General features: G+C 37.9%; 1 protein-coding gene across 1 annotated transcript in view; it reads right to left on the reverse strand.

Annotated features, from left to right (window-relative positions):
• Mib1 (MIB E3 ubiquitin protein ligase 1) overlaps window positions 1-16,496 on the reverse strand; it is a 108,721-nt gene that overhangs the window by 33,853 nt on the left and 58,372 nt on the right. Inside the window, exons 11-12 of the mRNA XM_057788410.1 lie at window positions 11,719-11,916; window positions 8,844-8,995 (exon numbers count right to left, since the gene is read on the reverse strand). Of these exons, the coding sequence (XP_057644393.1) occupies window positions 8,844-8,995; window positions 11,719-11,916 (350 nt within the window). The remainder of the gene's footprint in view (window positions 1-8,843; window positions 8,996-11,718; window positions 11,917-16,496) is intronic.

Here is a 16,496-nt window from a genome sequence, read left to right on the forward strand (position 1 = left end):
TACTTGTCTTTTAAATTTATCTTAAAAAGTAAGGTTCTGTGTTCACTTATACACCTACTTACTTCACCCAGCTCATAAAAAGCAGTGCTGAATTAGCAGATAATGTGAGGGAACAATCAAGGGATCGGCGGTGACTACGGCATGACTCTGTAGGTCATTACCTATCTTCCTCCTTCATATGCTGCAGGACACTAAGCTCACAGGTAACCATGCACAAAGGCTGACTTGTAAGGATGCTTCCAACTTTCTGCATGCTTATCTAATATTGACTGATATATATCTTCATGGTTAATCTATATCTGGATATCGGCTAATTTCAAAGCTCAATTTGACAATTTAGCTTTTAAAAAGCCATTGTTCAAATAGTATGACAGATAACTTCAAAACTATACAATCCACCACTGACATTGCCTTACTAAAGATTAAGTCTAACGTTTTAGATAAACAATGACTTCAACTGTTCTCACTTTTCCAGTAAATCGGCATCAACGCCTCCAGAGTATGATAGCTTTAAAAAGCTCATCAAGAATTGTTCATCAGAAACCTAGCAGGCTATAATGTCTCCCCGTTTACTATTCAGGCAACAGAAACGTGTATGACAGTGCACGGCAATTCTCAGCTGCACTCTGGCTGCTGCTCATGCCAGCACAGCTGCACTAGCATTTTTGACACGCCACAGAAATTCTACTCCCCCACGGCTCCCAGGACTCCCTTTTCTATATTTTTCCCAAACCTCAAATTTTCTCGAGGTCTCCTTTTGAACTAACTCAGTGATTAAAGGTCACTCACAATTTTCTTTTCTTGTGCTAAATATTCAAGGTAAAATCCAGAGTCTCACAGCCTAAAGTGCTTCTGTTTTTTAATGGAGACTTTAAAAAAGTTAAATTGTTTTAATAATTTTCCTTTATATTAAAAGCCATTTTTGAAAAGTAATCTCGCACAAGTCAAATACTTACATATCTATTTGAATTTTCATTCAATGCAAACGGAAGCACAAAATTCAGGCAAGGAACTAATAACAAAAGAACAACAAATAACTTGCCAAATGATAGTGACTTTTTATCTCTTAACTGGAAAATAAATTACCAATTATGACCATTCATTCACTCACACAATAAAATGACCCAACTTTCAAACCCTGCATCAACTGTAAAATCAATTCTAGTGTAAGCTGTTCTTTCCAGTAAGTTTTAAGTAAAAGTATCTGATTTATAAAAATAATTTCAAAACTAATTATCATCTGTTTATAGGATCTTGAAGAAAATTATACAGAAGAAGAAATGGGACCTGTGCCTGAGAGAACAACTCAGTGCTAGCATTTCTGAATAGCTCAGGACTCCACTGACTCTGCAGCTCCTGAAAAAGCACCAAAGAGGCGCCCAGTGCTTATGTACACCAAGAACAAAGGACACTAAGTGCGTAATGGGGTCAGGTAAATTTGTCCTGTTCCATATCAGCAACCACAAAGTTTCACTATCAAATGGGGGAAACAGGATGCTTCAAGTTTCCACAGCAAACAGCCCAGTAGCGCCTACTCAGAGCACATACTTCTTTATGTACCCATATGAACATACACTGCTATGGAATGTAAAGAAGTATGGATTTTGGGTAGGTAATGGCCACCAAAAGGGAGCAATTCTTTCCAGGAGGATGACCTTCATACATTGAAGTAACCTACTGCCAAGTGAATGTCCACCAAAGATACTAACATCCCCATGCCAAAAGTACCAGTCATTTGCAATTGCAAATTAATTATACTTAAAGGAAAAATTCCATAGAAATGGATTTTAATTTTCGTTTTAATCCTACATTCCAGATTGTTTGAATACTCACATGATTAAAATTTGACTACTACAGAATAGCACTGATAGCACAAAACACTGAGACACAGAGCAACCATTTTCTGTTCTCACAATTGAACTTTAAGTATATCACATTACTCAAATCAGGACCAATAGATCTAATAAGAAAAATAAGGCAACAAAAATCACATTAAAAATGTGATTTTACTCCCATTTTAATAGCTATTCTTCACCTGTGGTAAAATGTATCACCTATTAAAGTCTGAGGATTTTCTAAGGCAAATTTTTCAATTTTATATCTTCTTTTCTGACACTACAGAAAACCATAATTTTAAAGGCTATTTTTTAAAGAAAAATTATACCGTACAAATGAACTCTTTGGCCCTTGCCTCTAGTTTGTCAGTTCTTAACTCAGCCTCCAATGTAAATGCTATTAATATGTAAAGCATGAGAGAGAAGGATAAGATGACAAAATGCTGACCATGACTAAGTAAAGAGGACGTATTGGTAACAAACTGTCAAATATTTTAAAGTCTGAATTATCCTTCTTATATCAAAGGGTATTATTCTGCTCATAATGAATTATGAACAACAGTATTTTAGTTATTCCACAGGTCTGAAAGGTTATAATAATTCTTAAAAAAATATTTCAGTAACTAGGAATTTGTTACAATTCTTAGAAAATGCTGGCTATTCATTTATAAAGTAAAATTTAAAACTGATTCTGCTGCTTCTAAGTTTAGCTAACATATCTAGGAGGGTTTTCAATCACTCTGAAATGTCACATCCAGCACTTAGATCAGGTATTTCTTTTGAACGGAGTACATGTTAGACTGGGCATCTGCTGACACTGCTGTAACCCAAACATTTCAACTGTCTCCCTGGCAGGGATGACAGATGCTGACATTATCAAACGCTGTACTATTTTTTCCCATGGCCTCTCCTTGCCCTGATATGGCCAGTACATGAAACTGAACTATCCAAAAGCACACTTGAGCAACTGGATCTGCTGAATGGCTGCCATGTAACTACTAAAAATAGAACCAGGCAAGTGCTATCTTCAGCACTTAAGTTCAGGCAATTGCATATCTGTTTCACCAGTAGGAAATATAATGGAAAGAATTAAAATTACATTAATTTCCCCAGAAGCATAATACTTAATAAGCAACAGAATCATAATACAATATACAACAATTTGCATATTGTCTGAGCCTGTGTTATCCTTCTCCCAGGTTAGTTTAAGAAAATAAATTAATGTGGTTGTTCACTCAGCATTCTTATTTTACAAACTATCTTTTATCAAACTTTTATCTTATGAGTATGTTTCAGAAGACATTTTCCTCAGACAGGAAATCTACAGAAGAGCCACGTTATAAAATGTACCTAAGTGCTGCTTTCAAAAGTATCATGTGGTAAATTTTAATACCCAAAATTCATGGATTATAGAAACTACCACATGTCAATGTATCACTGATCTTATAATAAGAACTAAGCAATCTATACTCAAAATAACACGGAATTTAATTAAGAAAACAGATCTTCAAAGAGGTTAAATTATGACCCCCAAAGTTAGTATGTCAACATAAGCAAAAACAAAGCATGATACTGAAGACATGTGTGATCTATTTATAAACTAAAGGACAAAGGTATTTTCTTAAGGTCACTCATATCCCTCCACTCCTGTCAGCAACCTACTTAGCCCTCAACTATCACACTAAAATAACAGTGCAGGACTCTTCCTCAACTTCTAGTTTAATTACTTAAAAACCAAGCTTGCAGGCTGGATGTGATGGCACACCATTTTAATCCCAGTATTCAGGAGGCAGAAGCGGGCAGATCTTTGTTTGAGGCCAGCGTGGTCTACATAATGCATTTCAGGACAGCCAGGGCTGCACAGAGACACTCTGTATAAAATAAAATTTAAAAAAAAAAAAAAGGAAGGGAGGAAGGGAGGAAGGGGGGAAGGAGGGAAGGAAGGAAGGAAGGAAAGAGGGAGGGAGGGAGGGAGGGAGGGAGGGAGGGAGGGAGGGAGGGAAGGAAGGAAGGAAGGAAGGAAGGAAGGAAGGAAGGAAGGAAGGAAGGAAGGAAGGAAGGAAGGAAGGAAGGAAGGAAGGAAGGAAGGAAGGGAAAAAGAAAAAGAAAAAAAAAGAAAGGAAAAATGAGCCTGCTGAGAGAGAGATTGGAAACATCACTTTGAAAGACATTATGATGCTTGTTCTTTTATAGGTGCTCTTGATTTTGAAAGAGATATTATGTGCATTTAAGAATTTTGTAAAGACTCACATTAATGTGCTAAAGGGAGAAAACTTCTGAGGTGCAAGAGTCAAGAGTAGCAAGCAGTAGGACACGCATGCACTACAAGCAGGACTTTCACCGTCCGCGCCTGGCTGAAATACCAGGACAGGAATTTCTGACAACTGTCATCTGAATTTCTACAAAAGAGCATGGAACCGGTTTGGATCCTAAAGTAGCAGCGGCAATGCTTTGCTAAAGCTGGTAAAATGGAACCAAATCGCCTCTTCAATGGATTTGGTCCCCTTCAACCAGCTGTAGCTATGCATTGATTACCACAGGACAGCTAGCATTTCATCTGTGAGTATGGATTACATGACAACTAATTCGCTTACTGAATCTATTAACTGTAATTAAAATTAAGTAACTAGCAACTGTTAATTTTATTTGGGAAAACTATAGTGATTATAGATGTTTATTAAAAGCTTTATGGAAAAAATGTGTGATAAAAAGGATTTCAAATAAAGTTATTTAATTTGTGGTCTTTGGTATTAACTTTTCATTTTAATAAATTGTTAAAACCTATAAAAGCATTGCACATTTAAAAAATCACATTATTAAATTTTTCCTTCTTCTGAAAACAAGAAAATGCCTACTCTACTTCCTGATGAACTTCCTTGAAAAAGAAAAAAAAATCTGAGAAACTCATCAAAACTCACCTAAAAACATGATGAAAATATAATAGCGTGTTTCACATGGGTATCATATTTTAATTATTTATATAGTTCTTTAAAAATGTGTATTTGTATGTGTCTGTGTGGGGCATGTGCACAAGCGTGAGATGTCCACAGAGGGCAGTGGCATCAGATCACCTAGAGTTACAGACAAGGTGTACCGGCCACGGGTACCTGAAACTGAACTCAGGCCCTCAGAACTGCTGAGCTCTCTCCAGTGCATGCTATGCATGCATTAAATTATAGAACACTGTCATAAAATTGAGCACTCCAGAAACTGAGTCATTATTTTCAATAGAACTAGCCTTCAATTTTGTTACTATTTACCGTTAGCCTAATGATGCAGAATGTCATCTCAAGTCGTCAACAGACTTTAATAATAAACATCTAATTCTTCTGACCCTGAACCTGAAGCAAAGGTTTCTAAGATTTAAAACAAAGAAAATGCTAAACATTTCTGCTTATTATTTATGAAGACTTGTGCGTCACCTGGCAACTGACCGTCCTCACTAATAAACATGCCCCTGCTCTCCTGCCTGTCTTTCACAAAAACTTTTCTCACAGTCTCTCAATGGAGAGAAAACTGCAGGAGACAAAAACAAGACCAATATCCACCCAATTTTCTCAGTGACTACAATAGACCTGCAGATGATTTAACGTTCCTTAATAAACAAAACATCTCAGCAATTGAAGAAGGTCCTGCAGTGCAGGCAAGTACCTAAGTAACATGTGAATGCCTGTTCCTCCAAATAAATCTGATTTTTACTTTTATCAGCACAGATAGTTTTGTTTATCTTGATTTACAACTGAAATTTTCTTTATTCAATGAAGATAAAATAAGAGAACCAAACTCTAAGAGGAAAAATATCTATAAGCATCCACTACATGGCTGGAAATGTAGCTGCAGGGTATCTTGCACATACACAGTCCTGGGTTCAATCTACAGTACTACCAACACTAAACAAACACAAGAACACCAAATATCAGAAAACATGACCAGTATTTTTCTGAGTTAAAATTCTCAAACCTACAGATCAGCTTTGAAATTTCCACTCTGTCTTGATCAGTACCTTCAAGTACAGATCTCAAAGCAGATCTTTCGTAAACATGAGGCACTGAGACATATTTTGAAGACCAAGATAATAAAGGGTTTCCTTCAGAAAATCATACCCAATAATTATCAGTTCTACTATGTTGCTGATGCACTGCTGAAAAATTACTGTTATTAACTAAAAGCAAACCTGGGGAGTAGGATTACTCAATTTCTACAGACACACATATAAGTGTATATGCAAATTTCGAAAACTTCCCACATTTTCAGTCATAAAAAGTGGAAATAATTACAAGCAAATACTTGTCCCAATACTAGCTTATACAATGCTGTTTTTAAAAAAAAGAAAAAAGAAAAAACTAATGAGGGGAAAAGTACAAAAATTCTAAAAAGAAAATTCCTCAAAAAACACCCAAGAATTTTACTAACTAAAGAACTAATCCCTAGTTACAATTAAATTGAAACAGAAGTCTAGCATGCAATCAATCATACTACATAATTGCAGCCAGTGCAAAATAAAAACAGGCTAAAACATTACAATGTGGACGGCAGTCACATTAACAAGAAAGACTAGAAAGCTGTCAAAGAAAGGAAAAGTGTTCGCATATCTGTTAATATTTGAGATTTTATCTAAAAAGAGGGAAAATTTTAGCATTTGGAAATAATGTGCCATATCTATTTTTCTAAGGTAAGAATAAAGGCCCAAAGTCTAGAAAGAAATGTTAACTTTAATAAAGTATCTGATATGAAAAAAATCTTACATCATCCAACATGCTATTACAACTGATACTTTTAAATAATCATTCACTTTTATTTTCAAATAAAAGCTGTATATGGCAACTAAAAGTGATGACAGCCCAAAAATAAAGAAAAAGGAATAAAGAATTCAGCTAGCTTTGACCAAAGCCACCTTGTGATATGATTACCGCATTTCGTTCCTTTTTAAAATATCGATCAGATGTATGCAGGTATGTGCGCACAATAAACATGCAGGTCTGGGGACAACTTGCAGAACTCAGTTCTCTCCTTCCGTAACTGCGTCCTAGGGACTGAACTCATGTCATCAGGCAACAAGTGCCTTCACCCACTGAGCACCTCTCCAGGCCTTTCCTTCTTTTCGGGATGCCATCTAATACAGATTAGTTGGCTGAAGGAGTCACTGTTACATATTTTCTGAAGAATCCTCAAGAATTACACAAGAATTCAAGAAATACAAGAAAAATATTCCTCTGCCTAAATGTCGTTAGATTATTTACTATACTAATCTCACATCTAATGAAAACGAAGCAATTCAAAGTACTTAAGATATCTATTTTCTAAAACCTCTACACTTCTAGTATATTAAACTTTATAATCTAACATTATAGCCTACATTCTCTCAAAAATATTTTTGGCTATTTAATCTGAAGTGCTTGCTCCATCTGAATACCTACAGTTATCTTATAAAAGTCATTCTGCAACTAATCATATATTATCTTTTAAAATCTTGTAGTTTCTTTTCTGTTAAAACTAATTTGAGTGTGTGCTATCATACATGTGGAGGACATATGCATTACTATGAACACCCATAGTCTTAAGAGAAATAAATACACAGTTAGCAGGCCACGTATGTGAGTAACACAAGCAAATGGAAGAGAACTCTGGTGGAGAGGAGGCAGGTGCAGGGGAAAGAAGGGAAGGTGATTAAGATAACATCCTCATGAAAGAAAAACATTTGCGAGTCTGGGGGAACAGAGCAGACAACTGCTTAGGAAGGAAAATGGTGTATATGTACTGAAGGGCAGGGCAGGTTGAAAGATTTCAGTTAACAGAAGATAAATCCAGAGAGAAGGGTTCTGGAGACTCAGCCTGCAGTCGTATACACTTGCCTGTAACCTGGCACTCAGGAGACTTGAGATGGAAAGATGGTAATTCAAGGCCCACTTAAGCTATAAAATGAAGCTATCTTGAAAAAGAAACGGTTTGAATGCCAAAACAAGGCCTATAATTCTGACATACTTCATCTATAAAATGAGGCTATTAACACCCAACTCAAACACTGTTCAAAGGCTAGAGCTTGATGGCACAGTGTTCACCTCAAAGCTGCATGGTCCCGAGTTCAAGCACCAGCAGTGCAAGCAAAGAAAATCAATTAGTTTTAAAATTTGAGCTTTGAAAAGAATGAAGTGAGATGATGCACCTGATGTACTCAAGCCTACCATGAGATATCACCACTGCCGTCATCTATTGGGAGACAGAGACACAGCAATTACTCTGTCTCCACAATGCAAACGTATGAAGAGTCTAAAGATCTGTAATCTGAAAAGACTCCAATATGTGATGGGCAATACAGTCCTTTAACTCCCCACACCAACCGCAGTCATAACATAAACCCTTTTGACTTCTGTGACTGCCCTGAAGGGCACCCTAAGAAACTTTAGCAAACACATTAAGGAATTCTAAAGAATAAGAATATACAGGTAGATAAAATTACTGAACAAAGTGAATATTTTTCTTAGTCAAAATACACAGGGTTTTACTCAACTATAAAGAAAACTGAGGTTAAGTTAAAACTGTTCCAAAGAGTGGGCTCATGAAAACCTCATGAAAACCTCATCCTCCAGCAAAGCTGAGTGCTGGCATCTGAGGGATCTGCTAACCTTTTATGGATATTAGGAGTCTCCAAAGGCAGCCGCTCTCATATACTAACCAGCAAATCCTTTTAACCTACTACTAAAACATGATTAGGGTTCCTAGATGTTACACATCTAAATAACTCAGCATTAACATCTTAAAATGCATTTAATTAAACTTTTTAAACATTAGCCAGCATCCTGATATTTTATATCTATACTCAATAGACATCTAACCATTTCATAATATTTATATTTTAACATGTACCTGATGAATAAGGGTATATTTTCTACAAAACTTTATCATTTGAGATGCTGTGAAACTGTCCTCATTACATCAGGAAAACATGACGGGAACAACAGGAAAGCATTTTTAAACAGCACCTAAAGCAGTAAAAGAGGACATTTTTACCTGGGATTTCCTCTCAGTGCAGCATGGTGCAGGGCATTGAACCCATTGTTGTTTGTGATGGTCACATCTGCTCCAGCTTCCAAAAGAACTGCCAGGATGTCATCCCGCTTCTTACTTATGGCATCATGGAGAGGGGTGTCACCTTCAGAATCCTTATTTTATTTTTTTAAGTTTAAAGAGATTTCCATTAGTTCCCTTTCCATTGATCACCACATCAACAGGAAGACTCTCACTGAACTTCTAGACAAAGAAGCAGGCTCTCTAACAAGCAAACAACTGTCAGTCAGCAACCATGCTTAGAGCTCCTGTTGGTCTGCTGTTAAGATGGAGATGGTGGTGGTAGTGGTGGTTGTTTTTGAGACAAAGACTCCACACTATAGCCTGAGCTGACCTTAAACTTGCTCTATATAGTTGAGACTGGCTTTGAACTTCTATCTCTACTTTCTGAGTGCTGGGATTACAGGCATGTGCTAACATCCACAACTTCACACTCTATTAAATATATAATGCAGGCAAAATTGGCAGGTCTGAAGACATGCCTCAAGTTGGGAGAACACTTGTCTACCATGCACAAAGCCCAAGGCACTTTCTCCAGCATTACACAAAGCGGCCATGACAATACACACCTGTAATCCTGGCACATGGGAGGTAAAGGCACAAAGAGCATAATTTTGTGTATAATGTGAGTTCAAAACCAGCCTGGGCTACAAAGAGACAAACAACATACAGCAGCAGTCTTAGAACCCAGAACAATGAGTTTAAAGTCAGTGGTTTTCAGCCTTGACAACACAAGTATCAATAATTTTTCAGTTTTCTATATATTAATATAATATGCAGCATTGGTGAGAATCAACAAACCGAAGTCTTTTCAAAGGACTGCAAAGTGACTATGGAGTTCAAAGCAGAAACAAATCTAATCAATACCTATCATTTCTAAATCTGCTTTTTAGAAAATTGTATCTCTGTGTATGGGGTGTATGGCGCAAGCAGAAATGCAGGTGTGTGCACCCATGCACACATCCACGAAGTCCAGAGAAGGACATCAGGCATTCCCCTCCACTCTCCTACTCAATTCTTTTAAGGCAGGGTCTCTGAATAACTTGCAAGTTTACTGTTTCAGCTAGACTGGTCAGCCAATGAGTTTTGGAATGCATTTGTCTCCGTCACCCCAATGCTAGGGTTTCAGGCATGTGTAGCCATGACCAGCTTTTTGTGGGGGTGCTAACTATCTGAACTCATGTCCTCTTGCTCATGTAAGTGCTCCCCCTCACTGAGCCATCTCTCCAGTCCCTCAATCCGACTGTTTCGGAGGAATTTAGCATTAATCAATTTACTTAGCAATAAATTCTAATTCCATATTAACTGTCTGCATAAATGAACTATTTAGAGCTTATACAATCTATAGTTTTACAAAGTCTGCACAGCCTACTCTATCATATACCACAGCTTTCCATCTGTTTTTATAAATTCAATCTTACTGGAACATAGCTACACCCATGCGCTTATGTATTAGCTATGATTACTTCATTCTATAATGGCAGAGATGTATGGCCTTGAAACAAAACATGTAAAAACCTGCAGTAACATTTGGACTTTTACAGAAATGTTTTCCAATCACAGGCACCCACCCACATAAGGTATTCCTAATCCAAATTCAATCCAACCACCTACCTTCTATTTGGTGGCACTAAAAATGTGTAGCCTCTCACTTGAGGAGAACTCTTAACGTGCTCGGAACCACCCTTCCACAGGTCCCTGGTCTGTCCTGCTTTCTGGTCCCCACAACAGCTATTCCAAAGCACAAGTCTCAATTATGCTCTGTCTTCCCCAATCCCAATTCACATTCCCTACATGTGACTTTGCCTCTCACTTCAGAAAGGCGAGTGGGTCTAAAGCCTTCTTCTCCAACAGATCACCCTCAGTTCTCCCTCCATCCTCCACTTCTGCCACGTACTTATAAAACCACATCCTAGCAATAGGCTCTTCAGAAAAGTCACTTCCTAAAAACAAATTGCTGAGCAGCACCTGTGACTCTCTTCAAAAGCCGCGGCTCTGAATACTCCACTCTTCAGCCACATCCTAAGACCTAGGAAGTCCCTATGCTGAGAATCATCCACACCATGATTCCTCTTGCTGTGTTTTAATTATTATTGAGTTTTCAATTTAAAGAAAGTAGTTTGACATATTAACTTGCCCATACCAAGTTCAACAGAGCTGGTATATATATACACATACACACACTGCCCATGCATGTCTCAGCACTGCCAGGGCATAAATTTCATTTTCATTTTTCAATTTCAGTTCAACATATTCAAACTATGCTTCAAGGAGCACTTTTATTTAAAAATAATAAATATTTCAAGTGTATTTTGTTAAAGATGATAGAGGTAAAGAAAAGCTAGGAAGGAACCTAAACACTAATATATTATGATTACATACTATTTATTTTGCTATGAAGTTACATATTCATTCCAAATTTTAATTTTCTGTGTCTACAAAAGACAGTGTTTAATAACCACGATGAGCACATCTTGCACAAACTATATTTCTCTGACATGTGTGGCTTACGTTCATCTAGTTGCTAAATGAGCTTAGAAAAAAAAATCATTCCTTAGGTAAAATTTCTGCTTCAAAAATTAGGCCACTTTCCTTCCTACTATAAATCAAAACAATATTATTTTCCAAAACAGACCTAAACGAAGAATCTAGAATAAATTAAGCTACAATGAAAATATTTAAATAGTTATGAAGTAAGTTATTTTATATCACCCTCTATCTTGGATATTCTTCACAGTAACAAATTTACACAGAACTTTCTACATCCTTTAACAGAGTTCCATCAATGCCTGCTCTGTATATTCCCTTCAAACCTTACCTGGAGACTGGGATGACAACCAAAGTCCAGCAGCGTCTTCACAACCTGAAGATGACCTTTATTGACAGCGATATGCAGAGGAGTCTGCCTACGCTTATTACGAGCATTCAGGTCAGCGCTGCCTCGGTGCAGGACTTCGATAACAGCACCCTCATCTCCAAAGGCTGCATGGTGAACAGCTCGATCTCCATCTTTATCCTGAACATCAGCATGAGAGTTCAATCAGTAGAGTTAAGAAAAAAAAGCTGAAGCTTTAAAATGCCACGAACCAGAATAACTTCAGAAAAAATGTAGAAAAATATAAATAAAACCAGTGAGACCAATAAAATAGCTCTAAAGTGACATGAACAATCACAAATGATAAAACCAGATCAGTAACATTACAACATATTTAAACTGGGCCAATACTAGAAGTATTTTATTAAAACTCTAATGTTAGGAAATCAAATTTAGGGTCTCGTATATAGGTAAAAGACATGCTCTACAGCCTGTGTATACCCAGCTCATAACAACCAACCTTTCAGACAAGAGCTCACCAAGTAGCCTCAGCTAGACTTGAGCTTCATGCCTCAGTCTCCCAGGTCCTGGTATTTTCAGTGTGTACAACTAAACCAGACTGAAAACTTTGAAGTTACATGAAAACTACACTAGTATCAGCTGAGTGCTAACAAAAAGTATGCACAGCGATGTGGTCTTAATTACCTAAGCAGAGATTTGACATTACATTAGAGGAACAATGTGGTCTTAATTACCTACATAGAAATTTGATATATTAGTCAGAGTTACATCTAAGTGCTGAATATACCCACTTCTGTATATTTGAGAACAGAAATATATTTCTAAATAATGCACAAAAATATAAAAACTGAAGACTGAACCAGTAAATTCTACAGTTCCAAATTCTTAAAACTCTTTGATAAGAATTAAACTGTGCTTGCCACACTGTATAACAGTCATATTTCTAAAGAGATGAGATGAACTTTTTAATATAAAGAAACTACTTTATAAATGGAAAAATGGTTGTACTGTACCATAAAGGCAATATATATTATGCATCACATATATTTACATATAACTAGTTTCATTACCTTTGCAGAGGTAGATATGCATAGAAGGGTACTATAAATGTTACTGTATTCATGAGAATACTACACTCCAAAATGTCAACACACTATTGATGGAGGAGAGTCATCTGTCTATTGGTTAATAAAGAAACTGCCTTGGCCCTTTAATAGGACAGAAAATTAGGTAGGCGGAGTAGACAGAACAGAATGCTGGGAAGAAGGGAAGTGAGGCAGTCGCCATGCCTCTCCTCTCTGAGATGGACACAGGTTAAGATCCTTCCTGGTAAGCCACCACCTCGTGGTGCTACACAGATTATTAGAAATGGGTTAATCAAGATGTGAGAGTTAGCCAATAAGAGGCAGTGTTTAAAAGAATACAGTTTCTGTGTAATTTCGGGTGTAAAGCTAGCTGGGAGCCAGGCCGCAGCCCGCCGCTCCTACTTCTACACACTATGTAAGCCTTCAAGCATTACTCCAAAACAATGACTCTCAATCTGCGTGTTAGTACCTAGCAGTGGGCACCCAGTATCACTTAAACTACTTTTCAATGATCACACAAGTAAACTGCTGTAATTAAATACCTCTAAAACAACTGAATAAGTACAAAGCAGGCATTGAATTCAAGATAGATTTTTGTTGTTGGGTTTTTGTTTTGTTTCGAAGTATTTGCCTGCTATCTTTCAAACCACTATCAAGGGTGATATTTATATAGGAATCTGGTTCAATAGCATTTCTGGATAAGGTAGAAAATTTCTACCTTGTGAATATTTCCAGCTGAATCAGATTAGGAGCTTTTGTCACCAGAATGAAGGCATAACAAGCACTGTAATCAAATATCCCAGAAAAACAAGCATATGTACATGTACACACATCCTGACACAGACAGACAGAAATGGATAAATAACTAATTTTCCTAATCTCCAATTTAAATGGTTTTTCCTATTATAATTTTTAAAATTCTGTGTGTGGTAGGGAGACAGAAAGACAAAGAGACACAAAGAGGCAGAAAGAGAGTCTGAGTGTTAGTTTGTGGATATGTGCTCATAAATACAGGTACCCTTAAATGCAGAAGCATTTTCAAATCCTGGATCTAGAGTTACAGACATGTGAGGCACTCAACATGGGTGCTGGAAACTGAACTCGGGTTCTGTACAAGAGGAGTACATGCTCTTAACCAGACCCATCCCTCCAACCCCACTATTATAATTTTTACCTTTACATTTAAAAAGGGAACAATCCATTAATACCAACTAAATAATAAAATAGGGATCATTTATGAAGATGAATTTATTATACTTATGGTTGTTAGAAAACTATTAAGTGAAGCCAGACATAGTGTTACACACCTATAATCCTAGCACTAAGGAGGCTAAGGTAGGAGGACTACAATTTCAAGGCCAGTATGGACTACACAGTGAGCTCCAGGATAGCCTTGGGTAAACAGTGAGTGAGACTCTGTCTTAAGATAGACAAGAAAGCAGGCAGGCAGGCAGGGAGGGAGGAGAGAGAATAAGGAAGAGACAGAAAGAAAAGAGGAAATACACACAAAACAACAACAAAAACACCACAAATCAGAGCATGTTATGCAGGCCCTATCAACAGTTTATGTAAAAACAAACACTAAAAGTTTTAAACGCTGGTATATGAATGACACTATAAAGAAAAAAACATTTTAAAAAATTAAGGATTATAGAACACACATATATACAATAGGACACTACAATTACACTTGTTGCCATGTTTCTCTTCTAAATTGTCTTCTTCTGAATCATTGTGAACACGCTTCCAGCATGGCCAGTCCCTATGCTACCCACACGTTCTATGAAGACTCTGTGAAGCCCTAAACTAACCCCAGCACCACACCCTTTCTCTCCTGCCAACGTCAACTCTTGTTCCTATCGCAGCTGCTCTATCTCGCCTAAGAAAACCACAGCCCACATATTCAGCAAAAACTGCCCACAGAGCTGCATGCATCTGCCTCCTCTCTGAGTGCCTTTATGTGTCCATCAGAATCCACAGCCATTATTCTTGAAATGATTTACCCACCTATTTTCTCTCCTCCTCATTACCACAGCTCACTTTGTAATGGAGGAAGGTCATTGGTTAAATAATAAAGAAACTGCCTAGACCCATTTGATAGGCCAACCCTTAGGTGGGTGGAGTAGACAGAACAGAATGCTGGGAGAAAGAAGCCTAGTCAGGAGTCGCCATGATTCTCCCACTCCAGACAGATGCAGGTTAAGATCTTTCCTGGTAAGCCAGCTCGTGGTGCTACACAAAATATTAGAAATGGGTTAGATCAATATGTAAGAGCTAGCCAATAAGAGGCTGGAACTAATGGGCCAGGCAGTGTTCAAAAGAATACAGTTTCCGTGTAATTATTTCGGGTATAAAGTAAGCCATGCGGGCGGCCGGGTGCCGGGGACGCAGTACCGCAGCTCCCACTTCAACAACCTTGTCTCCATTCATTCTTATACCAGACACAGAAGTTTCTGCACAGCAATGTTGCTGTCTCTCTGTGACACGGACTGATTCCCGCTGCCCTTCTGCTTGATTTGTCTATATCAAGGTGGCTGAAGAAGACACTGTTTTAATCTACTCAGTATTTGTGACTGCTACAATTTGGAAATGATTTGTTAGTATAAAAGTGTTGGTAGCCTGGTCCCCACATTAGGAGTAGTAGTATTAAGAGGTGGTGAATCTTTAAGACAGGGACCTAAAGGGCCTTGAAAAGATGAATACAGGTCTCACAGCAGCAGGTTAGCTTCAGAGTCTCGCTCCTACAGGCCATCTTGAGTCTCTCTAAATACAATACTTCTCCATCATTGAACAAATGTCCTTGTAGTATGATTGAGCATCTTTTGGAAATATGCCCTGGTGTTGCTGGGTCCTGAGATAGCCAGAACCTGGAAACAACCTAGATGTCCCTCAACGGAGGAATGGATAGAGGTGTGGCACATTTACACATTGGAGTACTACTCAGCAGTAAAAAAACAATGACATCTTGAAATTTGTATGCATGAAACTAGAGAAAATCATCCTGAGTAAGGTAACAGAGACCCAGAAAGATAAATATAGTATGTACTCACTCGTAAGTGGATATTAGCTGTAAAGCAAAGAATATTGAGCCTAGAGAATCTGGGTAACAAGGCGAACCCTAAGAAAAACATACATAGATCCACCTGGAAAGGGGAAATAGACCGGATCACCTGACAAGATTGGGAGCATGGTGGTGGGGAAAGTAGGAAGGGCAGAAGGGGAGGGGGAGGAGAACTTGAGGAAATGGGATAGTCAAGAAGGAGGAAGGACAGAGATGAGAGCAAGGAAAAAGATATTTTGATTGAGGGAGCCATTATGGGGTTAGCAAGAAAACTGGCACTAGAGAAACTCCCAGGAATCCACAAAGATGACCCCAGCTAAGACCCTAAGCAATAGAGGAGAGGGTATCCAAATATCTTAAATATCACCACAGAACCTTCATCCAGCAACTGAGGGAAACAGAAGCAGAGACCTGCATCGGAGCACTGGAATGATGAAGAGTGGGAGGAGTGAGAATATGAGCAAAGAGTCAAGACCATGATGGGGACATCCACTCAAACAGTCTACCTGAGCTAATGAGAGACTTTAGCCAGACAGGGAAGTCCAAACTAGTCCCTCTGAATATGAGTTGTATGGCTGGGACAGACTGTGAGTCCACTGGCAGTGGCAGCAGGA

The sequence above is a fragment of the Chionomys nivalis genome, chromosome 14 (genome assembly GCF_950005125.1).
Source record: "Chionomys nivalis chromosome 14, mChiNiv1.1, whole genome shotgun sequence".
NCBI lineage: Eukaryota > Metazoa > Chordata > Mammalia > Rodentia > Cricetidae > Chionomys > Chionomys nivalis.